Source organism: Arvicola amphibius, chromosome 5, assembly GCF_903992535.2.
Source record: "Arvicola amphibius chromosome 5, mArvAmp1.2, whole genome shotgun sequence".
Lineage (NCBI taxonomy): Eukaryota > Metazoa > Chordata > Mammalia > Rodentia > Cricetidae > Arvicola > Arvicola amphibius.
Window position 1 is genome coordinate 346,213 of NC_052051.1, and position 25,099 is coordinate 371,311.

General features: G+C 49.4%; 3 protein-coding genes and 1 non-coding gene across 4 annotated transcripts in view; 1 reads left to right on the forward strand and 3 right to left on the reverse strand.

Moving 5' to 3' along the window:
• Nucleotides 1-759: 759 nt before the first annotated feature.
• Sox18 (SRY-box transcription factor 18) lies at nucleotides 760-2,545 on the forward strand. The gene is made up of 2 exons (XM_038330488.2): nucleotides 760-1,200; nucleotides 1,385-2,545. Exons 1-2 carry the CDS (start codon nucleotides 861-863, stop codon nucleotides 2,176-2,178), a joined length of 1,134 nt encoding a protein of 377 aa, XP_038186416.1. The 5' UTR covers nucleotides 760-860; the 3' UTR covers nucleotides 2,179-2,545.
• A 6,511-nt stretch (nucleotides 2,546-9,056) lies between these two features.
• Nucleotides 9,057-9,158, reverse strand: LOC119815919. Its single transcript, XR_005285596.1, has one exon. It is a non-coding gene; the product is annotated as a U6 spliceosomal RNA (small nuclear RNA).
• Nucleotides 9,159-12,004: 2,846 nt separating this feature from the next.
• On the reverse strand, nucleotides 12,005-14,324 carry C5H20orf204 (chromosome 5 C20orf204 homolog). Its single transcript, XM_038329530.1, has 4 exons — nucleotides 14,080-14,324; nucleotides 12,573-12,833; nucleotides 12,323-12,475; nucleotides 12,005-12,142 (listed from the first exon to the last, which is right to left on the reverse strand). The coding sequence occupies exons 1-4, from the start codon at nucleotides 14,128-14,130 to the stop codon at nucleotides 12,005-12,007; spliced, it is 603 nt and encodes a 200-aa protein (XP_038185458.1). The 5' UTR covers nucleotides 14,131-14,324.
• A 1,591-nt stretch (nucleotides 14,325-15,915) lies between these two features.
• Nucleotides 15,916-25,099, reverse strand: part of Prpf6 (pre-mRNA processing factor 6) — a 50,253-nt gene continuing 41,069 nt past the window's right edge. Inside the window, exons 14-21 of the mRNA XM_038329528.1 lie at nucleotides 24,658-24,796; nucleotides 22,448-22,567; nucleotides 21,926-22,102; nucleotides 20,705-20,838; nucleotides 19,777-19,868; nucleotides 18,431-18,545; nucleotides 16,605-16,731; nucleotides 15,916-16,169 (exon numbers count right to left, since the gene is read on the reverse strand). Of these exons, the coding sequence (XP_038185456.1) occupies nucleotides 16,017-16,169; nucleotides 16,605-16,731; nucleotides 18,431-18,545; nucleotides 19,777-19,868; nucleotides 20,705-20,838; nucleotides 21,926-22,102; nucleotides 22,448-22,567; nucleotides 24,658-24,796 (1,057 nt within the window). The 3' untranslated portion in view covers nucleotides 15,916-16,016. The remainder of the gene's footprint in view (nucleotides 16,170-16,604; nucleotides 16,732-18,430; nucleotides 18,546-19,776; nucleotides 19,869-20,704; nucleotides 20,839-21,925; nucleotides 22,103-22,447; nucleotides 22,568-24,657; nucleotides 24,797-25,099) is intronic.

Genomic DNA, 25,099 nt, shown 5'->3' on the forward strand with positions numbered 1-25,099 from the left:
GGGTTCTTTTGGAAAACACCGTTTTTCTCTGTCTCACGTGCCCAGGCCCCTATCTCTTCCTGGGACAGCTGTCTGGCCTAGGCAAGGAAACCAGCTACAGCAGCCCACATACAGGAGCAGGGACTGACTGTGCCCTGTGCCCTGTGTCCTGTGCCCTGGACCTTGTGGGCCAGGTCCAGGTTTTGCCTTGTCCCAGAGTTTGGGTATGGGAGAGGGAAGAAAAGGCTCACTTTTTCCTCAGCTTCAAGGGCAGAACTTGGGAGAGGCATTCGAACTACTCGACTGAGCTCAGCATCTGGGAGGGTCAACCGGCAGGAAGAGGAAAGAGCATCTCCAAAATCCCATCCCCTTTCCCGAGGTGCACGATGAAAGTGACCTCCCAAGAACTTGGTGCTAAAATAAATCTTCCTTCATCCAATATAATGCCGCTGCCCCCTCCCCTCATTACTGCCCGGGAGTCTGTCTCTGTGGGTGGGGTGGCTGCTCCACTCTGAAAGTTGACAACCCTAAAGAACCCCTCCTTTAGAGCCTCAGCCCACACCAGCAGCCCTCTCCTACTCGGGGGTCTCTTCTTCAGAGACATTTGGGGCGGGGGACTTTGCGCTGGGGAGGCCTCGGCTGGATCCTGCCGGGAAGAAAAAAGGGAGCCACCGCAGAGGGGGCAGCCCCGCCCCGGCCCGCCCGCTCTGCTGCGGATTGGCCCGGTGTCTCTATATCTGGGATGCCTTCCTGGCACCAAGCTACCACGTCCCCACTGTCTCCATCCGACGTTCTTCAGCCCTCCAAACTCGGCTTCACAGTGCCCGCCACTGTCTTCTGCGCTCCCGCGCTGCGTTCCGCCCAGGCCTTGCCCAGCTGGAATGCAGAGATCGCCGCCCGGCTACGGCGCACAGGACGACCCGCCCTCCCGCCGCGACTGTGCATGGGCCCCCGGACTCGGGGCCGCTGCTGAGCCGCGCGGCCTCCCTGTCACCAACGTCTCGCCCGCCGAGCCCTCCTCGCCGTCCAGCCTTCCGCGGAGCCCACCGCGCAGCCCCGAGTCAGGGCGCTATGGCTTCGGCCGCGGAGAGCGCCAAACGGCCGACGAGCTGCGCATACGTCGACCCATGAACGCTTTCATGGTGTGGGCGAAGGACGAGCGCAAGAGACTGGCACAACAAAACCCGGATCTGCACAACGCAGTGCTGAGCAAGATGCTGGGTAAGAGCTGAGAACGCAGAGAGGGGAGATGAAGGGAGGGGGCTTTTGGGAGGGGGTCGGGATCTGGGGCTCCAGTGCCGGGCGCAGGGTTCTATGCCATTTTCGCGCCGCGCGCCCAGGGCGCACGCGGGATCGGCTGGTCGTGCGCGACGGCGGTCCACTAACAGGCTCCTGCTGCCCACAGGCAAAGCGTGGAAGGAGCTGAACACAGCGGAGAAGCGGCCCTTCGTGGAAGAGGCCGAACGGTTGCGTGTGCAGCACTTGCGCGACCATCCTAACTACAAGTACCGGCCTCGCCGAAAAAAACAGGCACGCAAGGCCCGGAGGCTGGAGCCTGGCCTCTTACTCCCGGGCCTCGTGCAGCCGACTGCGCCGCCCGAGCCCTTCCCTGCAGCTCCGGGATCAGCCCGTTCCTTCCGCGAGCTGCCCACCCTGGGCGCGGAGTTCGATGGCTTGGGGCTACCCACGCCCGAGCGCTCGCCTCTGGACGGCTTGGAGCCTGGCGAGGCCTCCTTCTTCCCACCGCCTTTGGCACCGGAGGACTGCGCTGTGAGGGCTTTCCGGGCACCCTATGCCCCCGACCTAGCACGGGACCCGAGCTTCTGCTACGGGGCGCCCTTGGCTGAGGCGCTCAGGACTGTGCCGCCTGCTGCGCCTCTCGCGGGCCTCTACTACGGCACCCTGGGCACGCCAGGCCCGTACCCCAGTCCTCTGTCACCACCACCTGAGGCCGCACCTCTTGAGGGAACAGAGCAACTGGAGCCTACCGCCGACCTTTGGGCTGACGTAGACCTCACCGAATTCGACCAGTATCTCAACTGCAGCCGGACTCGACCGGATGCCACTACACTTCCCTACCACGTGGCGTTGGCCAAACTGGGTCCACGCGCCATGTCGTGTCCAGAGGAGAGTAGCCTCATCTCTGCGCTGTCTGACGCCAGCAGTGCAGTCTATTATAGCGCTTGTATCTCAGGCTAGGCACTGCCCCTGCCTTCCAGCGCTTCAGCATGTGGCCAAATGGCAGGGGCCCTGCCTGCTCCTTTTCTTTCGCAGATGTATGTTAGGCTATGCAGCAGTCTATAGAGCTGGTGGCCTACGGGCACCACTTCTGTCATTCGTGTGCCTCCTTCTGGGTGTTCCTGTGCCAGTGTGCCTTCCCTAGGAAGCCCTCGCCCTGGATGTGCTAGCTGCCTCTGTCAGGGTTAAGTTTTTGAGTCATCTAATTCTTTTCTGTCATGTATTTTCTAGAATGAGACTGTATTTTTTACTTTGCCTTTATATATATATATATTCATATATAATACACTATATTTAATTTTTAATTAAACTTTTTTCTTTCAAAGGGTTTCCGTGAGCACTAGCATCCGTGCATCAGGAACAACAGTGTTTCCCATAAACATTGACCACAGAGATTATTTGGCTTCCAGGTGAGCCACACAGCTGTCCTCTATCCTTCCAGCTGTGCTCTCAAATATCATCAGCCCCCGGCTTGCATCGCATTTTTCTTCTATAAGCCTGAGCACTGCGGAGGACAGCATTCTTCACTTGGGCAGAACTGCAGGGTTATACAGATACACTACCAGATCTCAGAAAGGTTCATTTCCTAAGAGGGGCAACGCCATGCTACTCTGGCTCTGCTCCCCCAGGGAGCATCTGGCTCAGACATAGGTTTAGTGCTCAAACCTTAGACCTTAAGCCTCCCAGCTTGAGTTTCATGACATCAGCCGTGCTTGGCCTCCTTTCAGGAGGGGCCTCTTTCTATCTCCTTTTGAAAGTCCTATACTGGACAAGCATATGCATCCAGAAAGGGATGGAACAGTAACCCTGGAGGTGGCCCTGCATACACACACAAACATTTCATTTCTAGTAAGTCTTCTTAGTCAGGAACTCCCACTCTTGGAGGAGAGACCTGTCCACATTCCCATGAGCCCTGCAATGTCAACTGGTTCCAAGATTCACCCACATGGAGTGTGAAATGCCTAGCTAGACTATGAAGTTGTAACCAACCATATGGTTTTTCGTGAGGATGACCATTTGTAACTTAGCAGCAACAAGCCTGGGGGCTAGATGTTCGTCTGGGTCCATGCATGTTTAGGGATGGATACACAAGGTGTATTCTGCCTCTGAAGTAAGGTAGGTAGTATCATCTCTACATTGACCAGTATGAATTACATACCTCAAATAACGGTGTGAGGGAAGCTGCACTTGGGGTCTTATCCTCTATAAGTAGCATACAGTGACAGAGGACAAAGACACACAAAAGGGACAAAATTAGACAAGTTCCATGCAGAGAGATACAATGGGCCTGACCAGTCCTGCTGCCTGAATCCAGGAGAGCAGTCCCCAAGTGTTTATCTACTTGGAATGGGGCATTTTCCCATCAACCTATGGACATACCAAGAAGTACAGGACAGATGGCCCAGAGCAGGCAGACCAAAGCAGTGTTCCTAGGTCCAGGGCATTTCCCCAGTTCTAGGTCCTAGACTTTATTCCTGCAGAGGATCCTCTTTCCTTGGTTAGGAGGGCGGAGGTCCAAAGGGTGCTGGTGTGGTCCCACTGTCTCTGTGGAAAGAAGATAGAGCAGGATGCTCCCTAAAAGCCTTTTTCCCCATCTGTCATGGAACGAGGCTACCAAGGGTCCAAGTTCCTAAGGACAGAAAATACCCCTTAGAAAGCTCAGAAAAGGAAATGGGTAGAGGATGATACCAACAAAAACAGCAGCAGATCTGTGATGGGCTGTGTGTGTGGGGGTGAGTTTCCTGTCATCCTACCTGAGAAAACCTTCCTCACCCCCCACCCTCCCAGGTAGAACCACAGGCTCAGCCATACTCCCAGCTCCTCATCCTATCTGCCTCTTGCCCAAAAGGTCTGAGCTCCATCACCCGCCCTTTTCAACCCTTGAACAGTCTGTTCCTGGAGCAGCCTGGGCAACATGTGAAGTAATCCCCAGCAGAGAAATGGGTCTGAGAACAGGTGAAGGTTTCCCCAGCATATACAATCTTCACTTCAAATATTCTTGAGGAAATCAACAGTCAGTCACATACCACACAAAGACTCCTGCCCCAATAAGGCCAAGATGAGGCAGGCAGACAGGTGGGCATGCCTACTGAGGGTTCAGACCTCCCCTGTTCCCAACAATACTGCACTCTAGAAAACCTAGTCACTTAATATCTACTAGTTTCTGCTCTGCCCATGATTTGCTCCAACTTAAACTTGTTCCAAATAGGGCCCCACTTGCCTTCTGCTCTTGCACTTGGAAGAATGGCAACTAGGAAGCCCTCTGCTCTATCCTACACAAGACTTTCAGTGATTTGAGAATATTCTCAGAGTTGGGAAACATTACTATGAAACTTTAGAGGTTTTTCATCACCTCCAGAGAAACCTATTACTTTCCCCAAGAAACAATAAAATCTTTTCTATCGTATGAATTTGCCTATTACTATTATTATTATTAGGTTTTTCAAGACAAGGTTTCTCTGTCTTGAAACTCTGTCTTGGCTGGTCTTAGTGGTCTTAGAACTCACTTTTGTAGACCAGGCTGGCCTTAAACCCACAGAGATCCACCTGCCTCTGCTTCCTGAGTGCTGGGATTAAAGGCATGCACCACCACTGTCCAGCTGAATTTGCTTATTTTTAAATTACTAATTGCTTTAAAGATTTGTTTAGCTGGGTGGTTGGTGGCACATGCCTTTAATCTCCACACTCAGGAATAGAGGTAGGTGGATCTCTGTGAGTTTGAGGTCAGCCTGGTCTATACAGCGATTTCTAGTACGGCCAAGGCTACACAGAGAAACCCCATCTCAAACAAACAAGCAATTACTCATACATGTAAAATAAAATTAAACAAATCTTTTTGAGTGTTTTGCTTACAAGTATGTGTGCCACCTGCATGCAGTGCCCATGAAGGCCAGAAGAGGGCACTGGACCCAAGGAATCTGTACTTAAAGACAACAGTACCACCACATGGGTACTGGGAATTGTCCCTGGTCCTCTGCAAGAACAAGAGCTCTTGCCTGGTGGTGGTGGCTGATGATGCAAGCCTTTAATTCCAAGACTCAGGAGGCAGAGCTGGGCAGACCTCTGTGAGTTCTACAAAGAGCACTCCAGGACAGCAGCCAGGGCTGTTACACAGAGAAATCCTGTCTCAAACAAAAACAAGGAAAAAAAAAAAAAAAAAACGGAGAGCTCTTAAGCACCGAGTCATCTCTTCACCCCCTATTCTTTTTCAGAATTACATTTTATTTACTTTGTGTGCGAGTGTATAAGTGTATGGGCATGCACATGCCATGGGGTATGTGTGGAGCTCAGAGGACAACCCGCGTAAGTCAGTTCTCTCCTCCCACCATGTGGATACTGGGGCTAAAATTTAAGGCCATCAGATACGCTATACACAATAGTCCCCCTTATCTAAGGATTCACTCTGTAAAATTATTTATTTTTGTGTGTATAGGTATCTTGCTTACATGTATGTCTGTGCACCATATGCATGCTTGGTGCCCTTGGAAGCCACAGGATGTTGGATCCCCTGGAACTAGTTACAGATGGTTGTAAGCTGCTATGTGGGTGTTGGGAATAATTCTTCCTTTAAAGATTTGTGTGTGTTTTGTGTGAGTACATGCACACACATGTGCATATGTAAGTGTGGGCAGGTATTCATGGAAGCCAGAAGCATCAGATCCCTTGGAGCTAAAACTACAGGCAGTTGTAAGCTATACAAAAATGCATGGGTGTTGAAACAAGAGCAATATTCTCTCTTAACCATTGAGCCATCTCTCCAGCACAGGAATAATTATTTTAAATGGAATTTTCCCTATTGTTAATTCAGGGGATATTCAGCAAGTGAAGACCAGAACCAACGGGAAAAAAATTTTTAAAACATATAAAAATAAAATCTAATCACAGGTTGTTAATGTCATGTTTAATAAAAGAATAAAACAACATCTTTGTTTTTCCAAGCAAGTCACTTTTATTTATTTTTAATTTTGTATACATGCTGGGGGCAGGTATGCGCACCTGACTGTAGGTACCTAACCCAGAGGCATCAGATCCTCCTGGAGCTTGACTTACAGGCAGGTATCAGCCACCCAGTGTAGGCTCTGGGGATTAAACTCTGACCTTCTACAAGAGCATTATGCATTCTTAACCACTGAGCCATCTCTCTAGACCCCAAGCCGGTTATTGTTGTCTATTTTGGTAAAATTTACTTAGAATAGATTAATAGTTTTAAAAACTTCTATTGTTGTAAACAAAGAATCCAGCATTAATTTTATCTCAGGGTATTGAATTTTTGCCTTGAATATTTTTAATAACTTTAACTTAGTTGTAGCTATGTCCACGTCCTTTAAGTTTAATTCTCATAGTCAACTTTGTTCTTGTCTATTTTCATTTTGAAACCATCTTTACCTCACCATATGAAATCCTTTCACATCTGAAAGCAATGTTCTTTCTCTTTAGTCATCTTTTACCAAAAATATATTTCATACCTATAACTTTGTATCTCTTTTTCTTTACTTGGTGGTTCTTTAATGTCTCATTATAACTATTGTTATAATTACAAATTTAGAAAACACTTTCTTTTCAATAAGATAATTATATTTCAAATTGAAAAGTAGAAGCTTTATCTAAAACACATCTTAACTACCTAATAGCTAATGATACTGGTAGCAGATATTAATAGTCTTTGGGGTGGAGGGTGTTTGCTTGCTTGCTTTGAAACTATGTAACCCTGGCTAATCTGGATATGTAGGACCATCAGCCTCAAACTTAGTGATCTATCTCTGCTTCCTGAGTAGTGGGATTAGAGGTGTGCATCACCATGCCTACCCTGTGGTGTGTATGTGTGTGTGTGTGTGTGTGTGTGTACTACATCTATGTGGGTGTTCACAGAGGCTAGACATGTCAGGTCCTCTGGAGCTGGAGTAACAGGCAGTTATGAGCCACCTAAGTGAGTGTTTGGAATCAAACTTGGGTCCTCTGGAAAAGCAGTAAGTGCTCTTAACCATTGGATCAGCTCTCCAGCCCTTGGATCCACTTCTTGAGGTTATTATAAGAAAAGTAAACACAATATATTTTAAGAGAGACCAGGTCAAAAACTTCTATTAGTTTATTGTCATTAAAATTTCTTATTTCTAATAACAATATTTGAATATGTTAAGAACCACACCCCCTATTCTTTTTTTTAGAAATGTTCATGTATTTGTTTATTATTTATTTATTTAGAGATAGGGTCTTTCTGTCACCCTGGCTGTTTTGGAACATCCTGTGTAGACCAAGCTGGCCTCAAACTCACAGAGATCTGCCACTTCTGTCTCCCAAGTATTTCAGTGCATGTACAACCACGCTTGGTTCCAAACTAAGATTATGCAGGGCTTGGTCAACAACTACCAAGCCTACAAAACTTGTGCTCCAGGTTAGAAGGGAATTCACCAAGGAGGGAAGAGTGTTCGTAGAGGGTAATTGTCTCTGAGGATCGGGAAAGGCGGGGCCTAAGTGCATACCAGGTCCGTAGCGTTCTTCTGGCCCCTTGGCTCCCGTTCCCAGGTATCCTTTCCCTGAGACTTCACAGGTTTCCCAGAGCCCCAGCTCATGACTTCACTCCTTCTTTCGGGTTTGGCTGCCCACAGCTCCACTTTGTGTCCACCCACAATTCAACCTCCCAACGTTGCCTCTAGGGACATGCCACCCATAACCCTTGGCCCCTACAACTTTACCCAATCTCCTAAGAATCTGCTCTCACTCCGCTACTTCACCCGGTATTCAAGCCCTTCCCTCTATGACTTCATCCCATCTCCTGTGGCCCCCTCCCCCACAGCCCCACCCTCTGTCTCATGACCCCAGCCCCCACCACCTTGCCCAATCTCCCACACCCCTGTCTGCCCTCCAGAAAACAGGAAGTGTTGGGAGTCACAGCTCTGGGAGTAAGTGCAGGAAACTGGGCTTATCTTGCTCTGCAGCCCTGACCCCTGGCCTTGTGCCGGGTAGGGGGCGCCAGGGGCAGTCCAAGGACAGAGCCTGCTCACCTGGGAGCCCTGGCTGTCTTGCTCTCTGAGCCACAAACTATCACAACTGGACTGGAATGCTACCCAGTGCACCACTGAGCACAGGGTGCATCAAACAGACAAGCAGCAGAAATGCCGTCTACACAGCAAGAGAGCCCAGGAGCTGGTACCCCAGGATGTCCCACTTCCCCCACAACAGGCACAGCACTGCTGCCAAGAGCCTGACCCTTCCCATTTCCACCCAAACAAGGACTCACTTCCCATAGCAGGTGTTACCTCTTTGCTGGTTATTCCAGATCCTAGTGGAGTAGGGTGTGTGGTGTATGTGGGTGTTTCTCTGTTTACAAAGCTAAATTTTCCTGAGGAGAGGGCAGGATGGGGACTGTCCCTTTCTCCCCACCCCCAGGATCCTGAAGGCCACTGGCAGGGACAATGGGCCTCAACACCTGCCTCACTCCTCCCCCCCCCACCCCTGCCCCAGTAATGTGTGCTTCCTGGAGAAGAGGGCCTTGTTTGTTTCCAGTTAGCTACAGCTGAAGCAGCCTTCTTGCACACCTGCAGGTCTTGCAAGGGCCGAGTACTCACAAGCCCACAAGGCTAGGTAGTCTGCAGGCCAGGGAGATATCTCCTTCTCCTCCACAGCCCTGACCATAGTGCTACCCAAGCCGTGTAGGAGCCCAGTTGTTTATTTTTTATTTTGTTTAGCTGAACCTTCCTTTACATCTACCACAGGATTTCACAGTGGTGGTGTGATATCTACCAATGGATTGGCCTAAGAATGATGAACTTGAACCAGGCTTGGGTCTACTTATTGTCTCCCATTCAAGGTTTGTGTGTGATACAGAGCTGTTAACTAGAAAAGGTATGGAATGTTTCACAAATCTATGCACCATCCTTGCACAGCGGCCATGCTAATCTCTGTAGCACCAGTTTTAGTATATGTACTGCCAAAGTGAGCCCAACTTTAGGACTGTAGCTAAGTTCAGAGCTCTGCATGCTTCACGGTGGCTCTGCGCTCACAGGGCACAAGACAGACATGCCCATTCTTACTGCTCCCTTTATTCAGCTCGCCCACACTCCTACGCTAGTGTGGTAGGTGGCAGGATAGGAAGTGCTGTCCTAACACAGAAGAGCCTGCAGCCCTCACTCCCTGCTGCATCATGGGAGGTGGAGCAGGGTTGTTAACACACAAGTAGCAAAGTCAAGATTAACTTTGGGATTTGCAAACCAAAGGACTAGCTTGTCATCCATAGCTGTTGCCCAAGTTCCAGATGTTCTTTCAAAGGCTCCTAGTCGTGGGAGGCCGTGGTACCCAGACTCCCTTCAAAGCCTGCCAGTCTCTGTCTTCCAGGGTTACATATGGAGGCCTGTTTCCTGGGCTGCAGGAAATTGCACAGGCCTGGCCAGTGCCTTGGGGGGTCCCATCTGCAATCCTCACACCCCACCTCCCTGAAAAGTCAAGCCCTGAGAAAGCTTGCGTGGGATAGGACAGTACCAGTAGTCTCCAGCTCCAAGTCTCAGCCTCAGTATCTCCAAGGTCTGTTCTAGCTGTCAGCAGCCAGCACCTGTGGGGCAGTTTCTGTGCTGGGCTATGTTAGGTGTGCATGAGAAGGGTGTGCCCTGCCCTCAACTACAAAGAAGCTCCAGGGAGCCTCCTCCACTTAGGTCCCTGGGCTGAGAGTAAAGGACCTAGGATCTCAGTAACTTTCTGGTTGCCCCTCAGCTCTGATCCTGAATCTGTACCTGTCCTCATCCTGCAGGAGGACAGTCATTCTAGTGTGTTGATAACCACAGGCTGCAGAGAGCCATGGGCACAGGATTCAGGTGGTCTTTAAACGTGAAGTCTGGTACAGGGTTTAGACATCAACATTTATTCCCCGAAACTCTCGAGGCCTCTACTTCACTTCCAGTCCCAGGAGACCGTGGCTTGTTGGGTTTTCCTCATTTGAAGAGAGGGAGGTGGGAGTCAGGACACCCTGTTCCTTACCTCCCCAGTCTGACTACTCTGGACAGCAAGATGGCTGTGGGATGCTCCCTAGGAATCAAGGGATTTCCCAGTAGGATCTAAAGTTGGGGCAAAGCCGGGCGGTGGTGGCGCACGCCTTTAATCCCAGCACTCGGGAGGCAGAGGCAGGGGGATCTCTGTGAGTTCGAGACCAGCCTGGTCTACAAGAGCTAGTTCCAGGACAGGCTCCAAAGCTACAGAGAAACCCTGTCTCGAAAAACCAAAAAAAAAAAAAAATAAATAAATAAATAAAAAAATAAATAAAGTTGGGGCAATTATAAGTACAGGTGGCCTTGCAAAATGGGCACATGGACATCTCCACAGAGGGCTGTCCACACTGCCCTCTTCCAGCTCAGTGCCCAGACTTTTACTTTCTCCAGATTCCACTCTTTAGTCAAGTTCTGCTGCCCTATGGCTTACATTTCAACAAAATTGGGCCTTTTTCTCTACTGGGACATTGGCTATACCCCAGCATGCCCAATAAAGCTCGTCAGCCCAGGCCCACAGTCACCGCCCCTCCTCCACTGGTATTCTCCTGGTAGGGCTAGGATCCTGCAACGGCCCATGCTTCTCCTTGTCCCCTCACAACAGCTGCCACACACACACACGAATCATTTTAGGTTTGGTTTTGCTGAAGGTGTGTGTACTTAGGCCTCTCTGGCAAACCCTCACCTGTACTTTTCCACACTTGTACTTCTCCTACCCCATGGAGCAGAACCAAAATGTGCTCCAAAGAGGCTTGTGAGACCATCAGAAATCTGAATCGAATTATTTAAATGCATACTGATATCCAGAAAGCTCCATTTCCCTTCTACACTCTGGGTCCAAAGCTGATCCTAACTCTTGTGTGATCAACGAAGGTCCTACGCCCTTCCCATGTCTCAGCTTCTTCAGCTGTGGAAAGAAGCAAACGGTCCCACTGGGCAGACCACATGTGCACCAGTGCAGGCATGAAGAACCTCAGGGCTATTTCTTGCTCTTGTAGATTGCCCTGCGCTGCTTTTTTGGTCTCTTGTTTGCCTGTCTGACAGACACAGAGCAAGGTATTCTGGAGGCTCCTTTGCTCCACATCCTATGATGAGGCAAGGAGCCAGAGGGACGTTGTCTCTTTCTGTTCAGGGCTAGAATCATTCCACCTAGGCTTATGTAGGTAGTGGGGTCAGCCTAGTCAGTTCAACAGACAAGTCTGGGCAGCCTGTGGAGTTGTCCCCCACCCCATTCTGCCCATCCCCCAGGGGCAGCAGGAAATGGCCTGGTCTAGTTTGTGGCCAGGGCAGCAAGGCTGGCTTCCTCTAAGTCCTGTTTCCTTTATCCGGTTGTTTTGCTCTAAATCCACCAAGCTCAGCCTTCCCCTCCTCTCCATTTCCACCCTCTCCTCCGGTCCAGTGTTGGGCAGGACGGATGCATGACGTTTTAAAACCCCTAACCAAGTTGTGTGTGTGTGTGGGGGGGGGTTGGGGGCTTCCCTGCCTTGGACACTACGTGAGGACAGGTCCAACGTCCCACCCACACCCCCTGCTGTATGAGGCTGGGAGCTACAACTATTGCCACAGATCCCTGGGTGGTCCAGGGCCGATAACCAGTCAGGCAAAGATAGACGAATCAGGCCACACCACTAGCTCCATTTATTGGGGCCTCACTGGTTATGTGGAAGAATAGCCATGAAGGAGTGTGGTCTCTTCTCCACATCCTGGGCCTTTGAGTGCAGGCAGTCTGAACTGAAAGAGGGGGCACTGTCAAGTCATGAACCAAAGCTTGTTTCCAGTCTTCAGTGAGATGTGGGCGTAAGGACGGGGCAGCGCTAGAATTCTCTGGTGGCCATGGCACTCAGGGAAAAGAGCTTCTCCCAGCAGGTGGCGACAGCGTGCAGGGCACGTAGCAGGAGCCTCCTCCGGCTGGGACGCTGCTGTTCTGGACGCCGCTTGGGCTGCAGGATCTGCTAGTAGGGACCAGCTGTGAGTGCGTGCATACAGATCCTGAACCATTGCCTTTACCTCACAACCTGTACTCAACCCCGAGGGAAGCGAGTTGCAGTCAGGTCAACCGGCCCTTCTCGAGCCCCAAGCCTCGGGACATTGGTATGGCAGTCCTTAGTGGAAGGGCATTTGAGGACACATACCCTGCTGGATGTCCGGCAGTGTCTGCGCATCACCGCCTTGGTGCGCACCGCTACTGTCCATGCCGCTTTCTCTAATGCATTGTGGGGAACTCCAGCCACGCTCCCAAGAAGGGTCTGACCCAGGGACTCAATAGACAGTAGGATGCTACGCTCCTGAGATGGAAAGGGAGGAAAGGCAGGATGGGGGTGGGGGGTGAGGTGGGGCCTGAGGAAGGAACAGATAGGTGTAGGTGGGGGTACCTCTCCATACCTTCTGGGCATCACAGGAAGCCCCTGGCTGTCCCTGACCTCCACCAGCTCCAGTCAGGTGGTGGTGCCGGGACCCAGGTTCTGTATGCTGGGCTCTCGTCCCAGCCCATTGCATGGCAGCCTGCAAGTCCTGGAAGATGACAGCCTGGTAGTGCCGGAGTACCTCCTGGACACTGCAGGACTGGGACCCGGCCCAGCCCAGAGCCGACTCAAGAAATGCCAGCAGCATTGGTAGTACGTAGAGAGCGGGCTTGAGGGGCACCTGGAGAGGACACCATGTAGGGTTGAGAACCTAAGCTTCCAGCACAAGGAGTGGCTCCATTGACACTTGGAGTCACCACAAGGGTGTCCCCTCATCTGTGAGATGGTAGGATCAAAAATTTCATCAGACTCTAGCTACGGCTTATGATAAACCCTGGCAATCCTGGGGAAGAGAAAAGAGATGTAAATATCAAATAGTGCCACGTTCTGTGAACATTTGTGGCATGTGTGTTGGGGTACGGGGAAATACTTTCACTGAACCCTTGAAGGACTAGGAAGGAGATAGAGAACAGGTGCCACAGACAAGGGGTGGCACTATAGTCTACATTGGAAAGGCAGAAAACTTAGCACCTAAGTACCATGGATGCACAAAGGCTCACTGACTGGCCTTGTACAGGGAGTGGGATCAGAAGGGGTACAGCAAGAATTGAGTACAGCCTCACCTATACGACCTCACCCCTGATCTGGGGGTGGTGCCACTTTGTTCTCATGCAGTATGGAAACTCCAATCTCTTCCTCAATGGTTCTTCTACAACCAGCCACAGGAACCAACCCCTGCCCCCCTACTAACCCCAAACCAAACCAACTAGGGCAGAACAATGGTTCAGAGCTCCAAGACCCCCACTGGAAGGGGAAGGCTAGAGGAAGTACTGGAGACAGCAGAAGCAGCAAAGTCTGCCAAATGGAGCAGTTTCTAAACCTGCCTCTAGGCCTCCAGCCTACTTGGGCTAGAAAATCAATCTTGTGAGCCCAGCGAAACATAGGACTCAGCTTCCCAGCCCTGGCAGGAAAGCTGAACTTAACACACCACAAATCCCCACATAGAGGTGGGTGGGGGTGGGGGCTTCTGCCTAGGATACCAGCACCAACACTGAAGAACAAATATAGTAGCACCCTCTTGAAAGTCATCTGGAACCATGGCCAATGGAGGGGTGCTGAAAACAGTCCATCAAACTACACTAAGAACAAGAGCCAATTCAGCCAGTGAGACTCCTAGAAAGAATCTAGCATCAACATGGGACAGGCTGGCTGCTAGAGAGTTCCTGTAACTCAGGCTTAACCCAGTATGAGGAGAAAGGGATCTAGGAAGGCCAAGACAAAAGCACTAACAATGGTCATTTTACTTGGTACTGTCATAAACATCTGGGGGTTCCTATGAGGCACAGGGAAACAGCCTCCCCTGGGTTGTGCCCATGCCCAGACTCTTGGCCCAGGCCAGCCCTCTCCCCCAGGCCCCAACTGCTCACCATAGGCCTCTCAGGATGGCTTTCTCTTATTCCCTCTAGCAGGCCACACATATGATCCTGGGGTCCTCTGGGTCTTTGGGCTGCCAATGAAACAGGCAACTGGCAGTCACACCAGGTCCTCTATCGGCTGATGGGGCCTCCCTGGTGAGAGCTGGGGGGGGGGGGCAGGTGGAGAGGCGTTTGAAGTTGGCTCCTCCAGCAACGAAGGGAGGGAGCAAGAAGGGAGGAAAGGAAAGTCCAGTAAGTCAGCCCTGCCCCTAGCCCCTCCCCACCCTCTCTCCAGTCACTTCAATTAACCTGACTCTGGGGCACAGCAGCTGCCTGCTGCAGCAAATCCAGGGCTGCTCTGGGTCTGGGATTGAGTCTCCAGCCCCATCGAGACCCCTGTGCTGTCTCTCCTGATAGGCAGGCCAGCCACTAGTCCCCAGTTCATATCCAGACAGACCTGTTGCAGCAGGCCTGGAACTTGGGACTTCCCGAATTCTACTGCTGGCCCCACTTCATCCTTCTAGACCTCGGGGTCATCCAGGAGTAGAAGGCCCAGTCCCAGGGTTGCTGTTTTGCTCTAGCACAGCAGCCTCTGGAACACAGTTAATCTCTTGCTCAGCAAAGCTCAACTTCCAGCTGAAGGAAAGCAAATGGTGCGGGACTGGTGAGATGGCCCAGCAGGCTAAGGCACTTGCTGCCAAGCCTTGACAACCTGAGTTTGGCCTCAGGGGACAACATAATAGAAGAAAAGACTCCTGTAGGTTGTCCTCTGATCTCCACAAGGATGCTGTGGCACACAGGCACCCCAATAAATAAATGTGATACACTGTAGCCAGAGGCTTTTCTACTGTCCTGCAGCCACTTATAATCACTCAGAGGCATAATATTAATTATAATTGTTTGGTTGAGGATTCAGGCTTATTAGTGGCTAGTTCTTACAATTAAATTAATCAATTTATATTAATCTTTGTATCACATGTGGCCCATGACTTACCGGTGCTCTGGAATCTTACTTCTCCGGCAGCTGCTGGCTTTCTCCTCCTAGCTATATTCTGCTCTGCCATAGGCCAAAACAGCTTTATTCATCAACCAATAAAAGCAACACATATTCAGAGTGTACAGAAGGACATCCTACATCAATACACAAAGGGTTGCTGACCACCTTAGCAACAGCAACAACAACTAATCATTCGCACAGAGAGGAAAAATAGCCAGGACATTACAGGCTCACCAGACCTTTCCACAACACTGCAGGAAACATTACCCAGACATCTTCTTCGGTAAGTGCTTCAATGCACTCAGTTTGAGAGTTGGTAACAGTCAGAGGGAGCAGAAACCACCAAAGCCTGATGCTGTAGCCAAGTCCTTTCCCCTTCCAACTATAAAGGAACCACTGGATATGGTCCCTAGTCATAGGAACCCTGTGGATCCCTCTGTAGAAATATTCAAGGAATTCTAGATATTCCTCAGGACAGGAACAGGAGGTACTTCCCTAAGCCAGTGAGCTCATACCTTCCAAGGCAAGCAAAGATGCCTGTTGAGCTTCATTTTACCACAGATGCCTACAAAACATGGGGCTTCTCTAAGCCTTTCCTTCTTTTACAGCTTGGTCCCCATGTGACCTTCAGCCTCTTGTATCACAGACCCATGACAGAGCCCCCATTCTATATACAGCCTGTATTCCCAAGTCATTATCTTGGCAAGCCCTTGGTACCCCAAGTATGCTTCTTCTGGAGCACAAGCACTTGCAGGAGGCTATATCCAAACCAGACTGGCAATGACCACCACTCAAGGGAATAGGAGCCGAAGACCAAAGAGAAGAAAAAGAAAGACACCCTAGCCCCAACATAACTCTATAAAAATCTTTAATGAATGAAAGATACACAGTATAGGGTTTGTGTTCACTGTCCATGTGCTGCCCCAAAGGGCCTTGTCCTCCACCCCAGCTATCAAAAGGTATTTTTAATACGGGCGGCTACCAGCACTAGTATTTCCCCAATCTTTCTCTGCCAGTTGGTGATATCCTTGGACACAGCACACCACAGTTCTCCATGCCGGGGCTCTGCATTCTCACAGCGCTTCCTCACCTCTTCCTGTTGCTCCTGGGGAGAACAAAGGGTACTTTAGGTAGGGTTAGGTACACACTGAGCCTTGCCTGTCCCCTTACAGATCTGGCCCCAGCAAATTTTAAGCTATCCCCTCCTCTTGGGGAACATGGCATCCAAGTCCATGCATCTGTGTGCTGAATTGTGTCAGACTCCCTACTTCTATTCCCACAAACTGCCAGGTGCATCATCTCTGAGCTAGGTCCTTCCTGGACTCAACATGGTCTGGCTACAACTTCCAATGAGAGGTCCAGGACATCCTGGAGACCCTCGCCTTATGAGCATGGCTTCAACAAACCTCAACTGGGAACGAGCTGCTGGTTCTGGCCACTTCCTATTCCCCTTCCCCATGGGCTGGATGGACAGAGCTTTCTAATGTCTAGGGGAACAGGCAGGATATCACTGCACACTGGTATCCTAGGGTAGCCTCACCTCAGTGCCATGCTGCAGTTCAAATTTGTAGAAGAAGGCCCAGGCATCCCCCAGATCTGAGTCAATCTTCACAGTGCGGTGGAACCACTCCCGTGCCTTAGTGATCTTTCGTTCACTCCAGAACAGCCTGTTATGGGAGAAGGATAGTGCCTGCTGGGCTTGGGAGTCAGCTGCATCTTGCTCCTAGTGAGATCTGCAAGCCCAGGCATGTGTGACAGAAGGTCTGAGTCGTGGCCCAGGAATACCTGGAGATCACTCCAGATCCTTCACTGACCCCCACTGCTTTTTATAACATTCACATACACCAACATGTCAAATTCTTAAACCTATTATTTTTTTCTGGGTTAAATACAATATGAAACTAACTTTAACAAACATTAAGTCTGAAATTATGAAATTTCAGACTGTTCCTCAATAACATACCAACCCTGGAGTATCCTGCCTTGTCCAGTCTCCTGTAGCAGCATGAGCAAACACAAAGATGGGATCCCAAAGGTCAGCTCTGGGGTGTGGTGGCACATGCCTTTAATCACACACAGCACTTGGAAGGCAGAGGCAGGCAGATCTCTGAGTCTGAGGCCAGCTTGGTCTACAGGGACAGTTCTAGGGTAACCAGAGCTACAAAAAAAAGCCTTATCTCAAAAAAAAAAAAAAAGCCCACAAAATTTAAAAGGAAGAAGGAAGGAAGGAAGGAAGGAAGGAAGGAAGACAGAAGAGAGAAAGGAAAGGACAGGATAGGACAGGACAAACAATGGAAAAGATAGCCTAGCGTGCTGTGGAGAAGCCTTTCTCAGTCGAGGACTTGGGCTTGATTCACCCTCCCTCCCTTAGTGAGGCAGCTGGAGCACAACTAACCTTTCCACCTTAGGCAGCTGTCTGAGCTGTGCTCAGGTACCAAATGGGGTAATTTCACGCTGATAACTTGATTGTTTTTTAAGCCATGTAGTGCTCTTAATTGCTTGGTGTTAGATAAACTGTGATTTAAAGAGCATAAACTCAAGATAGCGGGCACATGGATCATCAGCTTGGGAACAGCAAGGAGTGACTTATTTACTTTAACAAAGCCTTTGTGAAGTTTATGGCTGCTCTGTCTGAGGGCATATAGAAGTTACACTGGGAAAAGGAAGCCCAGGCTAGGAAGGCTGGGTCTAAAGCCTCTCTCATCTGCTAGGGCCACAGGCAACAAAGGTGCCCAAGCAGCATTGTGAAGGGACTTGCACCAGACCCTGGGTATTCAGTGCCACTCAAACAGAACCAAACTGGTCCTAAGGCTCTGCCTTCACCACCACCACTGGCACAATCCTGTGCTGGGAGGTAACATGTGATTGCAGATGATCCATGGCTAAACAAGACAAGGGATTATAGCCAGGGTTATTCCCAGGACCAGCTGAAAGGGTCTGAGTTCTGCTAATACAAGTAAAGTAAAAACTTCTTGGCTGAAGCCCCTTCAAAGGGGTTTTGCTTAATACTTAAATTCTGGTTGGAATATCAACAAATCTGTCCAGCATATAATCCAGGCCCCATTTGGTACTGAAACAAAGAGAACAGTTTCCATCAGAAGCCTAGGGCTGAGAAAAAGCCTGAGAAGACGAGGTAACCAGACAGATGTTAGACAGCATCTCAACACCTCAACCAAGAAGATGCTGCCCAGAAGTCTGAACCAGGAGTTCTGGCAGCTGAGGCCCAAGCAGCTCATTCTGCAAAGTCAGCATGGCCAGACAAAGATGCTGGTAAAACTACAGCAGGCCCCCAGGGTAAGCAACCCCCAAAGAACTACTACTTACTTAGCCACAGCAAGGGAAAGCAACCCCCAAAGAACTACTTACTTAGCCACAGCTAAAAGCACATGAGGGTCATGTTCACATTTCTTCAGAGCATCCACACTCTTGGTTTTTCTCTGGGGCCTTGCCTCAAGGAAAACAGCTTCAGACCACAGGATACCTGAAATTCAGAAGCAGAATCTGCCCTTCAACCTTAGAAATGCACCCTCCCTCTCAGGCTGCCCCAAAAGGAGTGTACTGAAGGCAGCCCAAGGGCCTCAAGTATCCACCTATCCAGCAACCTCCTGAACTGCAGCGGCCTTGCCAGAACAGATTGGACAGTGCTCCGTATGAGAGCTGCAAGTCCTCATTCTCACTCAGTCAGCAAGCAGGCAATGGGAATAGCAATCTGAAAGCACTATCACATACTACAGCTTCCGGACAGCGGGGCTGCACAGAGAATCCCTGCCTTGAAACACAGGCACGTACACGCACGCACACGCGCACACACACACACATACACGCATACACCAAAACAAACAAAAAGATGATAACTAGGCTTGTGACACATGTCTGTAATCCCAGCACTTGAGAAGCCAAGAGCTCAAGCAGGATGATCATGATTTAGAAGCCAACCTACGCTACAAAATAAGAGTCGAGCAAAAAAAGCAAAACCAAAACAAAAAGCTACCACTATCAGCACCACAACAAAAAACTGTAGCCAGGCATGGTGGCACAGGCTTGTAATTTAATACTTGGGAAATGGAGTCAGAAGAGTGGAGAGCTCAGTGCCAGCCTTTATTATACAGTGAGGCTGAGACCACTGCAGGCTACATAAAACCGTGTCCCCATCCCCCAAAAAGGTATCAAATACCTATTATAACTTTAATTCAGTTCTGTATAATAACAAAGAAATACTACAAACACTAAGAAAAGAAATTCCCGAATAGTAGGTTGGAGGCAATCTTTATATCCTCCTTTTAAATTCCAATTTTTTTCAAGTGACATATACATTTCCTTGTCGTCCCCCCCCCCCCCCGCCCCCAGTGAGACACTTTCCCTGTGTATCCCTGGCTGTCCTGGAACTCGCTCTGTAGACCAGGCTGGCCTCAAACTCAGAAATCCATCTGCCTTTGCCTCCCGAGTGCTGGGATTAAAGGCGTGCACCACCACTACCCAGCTACATTTCTTATATACCACATGTAAGTAAAATAATAAATAGAAGTTAAATTTGGTCAAGAAAAAAAAGGATGGTGCTTCAGAACATGAAATCAAACTCTCCCATACTGAGACTAAGGATTTAGTCTGAAGTTCTTTATAACCGAATCAGTGAAGCTAGACTAGCATGGGACATACAGACTGCATCGTAAAGGATTTCCTCTGTGCTATGCCAGAGGGCCAGAAGCCCTTACCAGAATTGGGGCACTCCTGCAGTGCCTTGGCCATGAGCGTGTTGGCAATGTTCTTCAGCCCTGCACGATACTCCAGTCGCACCGACTCCAACCTAGGAAGACAGGCCCAGGGATGTCACAGCACAGCCACTACTCCAGCTGGCTTTCTGCCAGAGAGCCTTCTAAAAGGCTTTTAAATTTTTTACTTTATTATTGTTGTCATGCACGCGTATATGTGCCACCACACACATGTGGAAGTCAGAGGATCACTTTTGGAAACTGCTCCCACCACTGCCCCAATGGGCTCCATGGATCAAGTTCAGATTGTCAGGCTTGCTCAGCAAGTGCTCCTGCACTGAGCCTCTCTCCTGGAAGGAGGCTGGAATTCCATACTGTGCAGATATGGCAGCACTGGTGCCCACAGCCTGGTACCAAGGCAGCAGCCCCACCTAAGATCCCAGACCCCACAGGACCCAGATATAAGTGAAGATATCAGAACAAACCAGACCTAAGAACTACCCCTGCTCAGCAGTGTGTTCTCTTGCATTCCAGCCTAACCCCTAGCTGGACTATGCAGGCATTACCTGTAATGCAGCGTGGCCCAAGCTGGCGTAACTCACCACCCTTCTGTTTCAACCTCCCAGGTACGAGGTCACAGGTGCTCACCACCACACTCTGTCCCTCTGGCAAGTTTCTTCATGTTCCTCAAAGTCTTGCCTATGTTACCTTTTCTATAATCCACTTTCTCAGTTTCATTCCCTAACATCTGAGAGTCCTTCATGAGAAGCCCACTCACCATCTAGACCCAGCTCTCCCAAGGCAGGCACCGTGACTCCTCACAGAAGCTATCTCTTACTATTGTGCCCAGGAGCCTGGGCTGAAGTGAAGAAGGAGCTGAGTGAGGACAGGCCTCTAAACGTGGAAGTTGAGCCGATTACCAAGGACTCACCACAGCCCAGGATTCTTTGGGTTTTTTAGACGAGACTTCTCCAAAATGGCCCTAGCACGAGTCAGCTGTCCAATTTTTTCCTCTAGCCGGGAAAGTAAGAGCCACAGTGGTGTGGAGTGAGGACATTTCTTCAGCTGTGACCAAAAGCACAGCAAAACAGAGTTCAGAAAGCATCCACGAAATTGTGAGAATTGAGGTACATTTCCAAGAACACTTTCAAGGCTGTTAGACATGTGCTTCATATTCTTGACATGGGTTTACAGACATGGCTCTGTGGTGTGCACATGTAAACAGGTGTGTAGCAGTGATGGAGGAGAGTTATCTGTCTATGTTACTTTCATTGGTTAATTAATAAAGAAAACTGCCTTGGCCCTTTAAGATAACAGAAAATTAGGTAGGTGGAGTAGACAGAACAGAATGCTGGGTAGCAGGAGTGGGGAGACGCTTCAGGCAGTCGCCATAGGGAGTCTCCATGCTGCTCCTCTCCGAGATGGACGCAGGTTAAGATCTCTCCTGGTAAGCCACACCTAGTGGTGCTACACAGATTACTAAATATGGGTTAAAGGAAGATGTGAGAATTAGCCAATAAGAGGCTGAAACTATGGGCCAGGCAGTATTGAAATGAATACAGTTTCTGTGTAATTATTTTGTGTAAAGTTAGCCGGGTGGTGGGACGCAGCCCCGCCGCTCCATTCTACATAGCAGTTTACTGTGTGTAGCTGTATTATGTACATGTACACAAAGAATGTCTGTAGACATGTGTCATGCACATGTGTATACAGGATGTGTACTTGCATGTATGTGGTCATGCTGCATACACAAGCATATGTCAAGTGTATGTTATACTACTTTTGATGTACCAAATCCCATATATCCCAAATATAGGGTGTGCAGCTTTGTAGAAAGAAAAACATAGTACCCATAGCAAAATAAAGGATAAAGGTTCAGTCCCAAGCACAAAGTTCTATCACAGACTGGTCCTTCCACTTTGTTCAAAAGTGTGGGAAATTGACCAATGCCATGCTGCTGAGTTTCCTGAGACACCCCCCACCCTGCCCTAGACAGGGTTTCTCTGTGTAGCCCTGGGCTGTCCTGGAACTCACTCTGTAGAACAGGCTGGACTAGAATTCACAAAGATCTGTCTGCCTCTGCCTCCTGAGTACTGGAATTAAAAGTGTGTGCCACCATCTCTTGACCCAAGACATCTTGACAGAGGCTCACCCCCTGATTATAGGCCTCCCGGGCCTTCTCCATCAGTTCTCCCTGCTCCTCAATCTGCCCCTTCATCATCCACAACTTGGGGAAGTCCTCATAGTGCCTCAGCGCCTCCTCGCACAGCTCCTGCGCAGCAGTGATGTTCCCCAGCACCCACTCCAGCTTCACAGACTTCATGAACACCTGCAGAGCAGACAAGCACCGTCACACCAGAGTTTTCCCACCAACCTTTACATCACACACTTGAAGTCATAGACATCTTTCACATACGTCTGTTTGAGACAGAGTCTACGTTGCCCTGGTTGTCCTGGAACTTGCTTTGTACACCAGGTTGGCCTCAAATTTACAGAGATCCACCTGCCCCTGCCTCCCGAGTGCTGGGATTAAAGGTATATGCCACCACCGCCCGGCTGAAGAAATGCATTTTATAGCCCAATAACATGCCCGACTCATCTCACTCCTTCCCAATGCAATGGATGAGCCAAGAGGCACCCTGCCAACCCTGCCAACCCACCAGTCACCACTCACACGGGCAGTGGGTGCGCTGCTCCGTGCTTTGGCCAACAGCCTCCGGGCTCGCTCGTATTCATTGTTCTCTGACTCCAGCTTCACAGCCGCCAGCCAAATCTCTTCACTGTTGGGATTGGCCTGGAGAACAAGCACAGCTGCATCACCAGGGCTAGATCATACTTAATCAGGAACAGCAGTGAGAACTAAGCTGGGCCTCGCCCTGATGCAGGACTAGTATGTTCCTGGTGCAAGCTAGGGAATGCAGACCTCAGTAAGCTTACCTGGGAAATAAAGAAACAAAAAAACACATCTGCTTTTACTCTTGTACGGAGATGGAGCAACAATGTAGTGTTGAAGAGCCACCTCTCAGGAACTGTGTATCTAACTTCATTCCTTCCCCTCAGCTAGCCATACCAGCATGCCCCTGTGGTCAGGGTAGATCAAGGTACAGATAATGCTGTACAAAGGCTCCCACAGGCACAGACCAAGCTACACAAACTCAAGAGTTCAGGGGACATAAAAGTGGTGTCCTCAAAACTTGTACCTAGCCTCCTTAGATATTTCTGCAACACGGCCAAGGTGTCTATGGTTATGTGAAAAGAGAACCACCCTAGAATTCTGGCACAAAACTCGAGGGGAAAACTTTGATTATCCCGCACAGCACCATCATTTGTTCCTATGTCTCTCCAGGCGACAGCTAGAGCAGAAGACTGACCCGAGATAGCGTTTCTGGGTCAAACTTTACTGTTGCCCTGGGCTATGATACCGGACTGACATTTATTATAGCACAGTAACCTACCAAAAAGAATTTAACACATGTTATCATAAAATATTAGGATTTTTTTTGTGGTAAAAATATTTTTTTAAACGTTACATGTAGACTTAGGGAAATGGCTCCATGGAGAAAGTGCTCGCTAGGCACCCAGACAAAAGCCAGGCATGGCAGTGCCTGTCTGTAACCCCAGTACTGGAGAGTGTAGACATGAAATCCAGAGACAACTGGTATCCAGCTGAACCAATGGTGAGCTCTAAACTCCAGGTTCATTGAAAGATCCTGTCCTTAAAAAGAGATACGGTGGGCCAGGTGGCACTCAGGAGGCAGAGGCAGGTGGATCTCTGTGAGTTCGAGACCAGTCGGTCAACAGAGTGAGATACAGGATGGCCAGGACACAGAGAAACCCTGTCTAGGAAAAGAAAAGTGCCAAGTGAAATAGGAAGACACCCTAGGTTGACCTCTAGCTTACACACACGCACACACATGCATGCACACATGCACACACGCACACATTTGTCACCATCACTGCCACACACACACACTATGTGTTATATAGCTAGGCCTAGTTAGGCCAAGTAAGTGTAGCTGTTTTAATAGGGCTCCAGTCTCACAAAGGTTCTAAAGCACCTAGGCCGCTTACTAATGTACGTCTTGTACTCTGGACTACCTGGCCTTCCTTACTAATGTATGTCTTGTACCCCAGAATACCTGGCCTTCCTTACTAATGTAAGTCTTGTACCTTGGACTACCTGGCCTTCCTTACTAATGTAAGTCTTGTACCCCAGAATACCTGGCCTTCCTTACTAATGTAAGTCTTGTACGCTAGAATACCTGGCCTTCCTTACTAATTTAAGTCTTGTACCCTGGACTACCTGGCCTTCCTTACTAATGTAAGTCTTGTACTCCAGAATACCTGGCCTTCCTTACTAATGTAAGTCTTGTACGCTAGAATACCTGGCCTTCCTTACTAATTTAAGTCTTGTAACCTGGACTACCTGGCCTTCCTTACTAATGTAAGTCTTGTACCCCAGAATACCTGGCCTTCCTTACTAACATAAGTCTTGTACCCTGGACTACCTGGCCTTCCTTACTAATGTATGTCTTGTACCTTGGAATACCTGGCCTTCCTTACTAATTTAAGTCTTGTACTCCAGAATACCTGGTCTTCCTTACTAATGTAAGTCTTGTACCCTTGACTACCTGGCCTTACTAATGTAAGTCTTGTACCCTGGAATACCTGGCCTATAGTCATAGGAAGTAAAAGGGACGAAGAGGTCAGTGTTGCTGGTGGGGGTGTTCCTCATGCCTCATAGATGAGGCACCCGAACAATCCAGGGTCTCTAGACCAGACCATGGTCTATCCCAAGGAATATGCACAGGGTAAGTTCTAGGGCCACAGGACCAAATCAGAGTTATGTTCATGCCCCTCCCAGCACAGGCACCCTTCACCTACCTGGAAGGCCAGGGCCAAGATGCTCCTTGCTGCAGGCACATCCCCCGCCAGCCACTTCGATTTGGCACCCATGAGCCACAGCACCTCTGCCTTGGGGCAGTGGGCCACAGCCCGCTGCAGGAGTGCTTCCAGAGACTCCCTGCAAAACAGAGGTCACAGTCACTAGGGTGAGGGCCATAAATGAGAGCATACAGCCATCAAGATGCTAAAAAGACAGTTACCACTCCAAAGTTCGATACTATTAATGATTTATGAGATTTTACAATGGGGAGAGTGTGGGGAAATCTTTCTTTCCCATAAAAAAATCGAAAATCAACTACTGAAGTGGGCTCCATAAAGCAGAGCATTGTTTAAACAGCAGAGCCTTTTACAGTCATGTATCCTGGGGGCAGCGATAGCACGGCAGTCTGGTGGCAGCGAAGGCCCTTTTATCTTGAAGCAC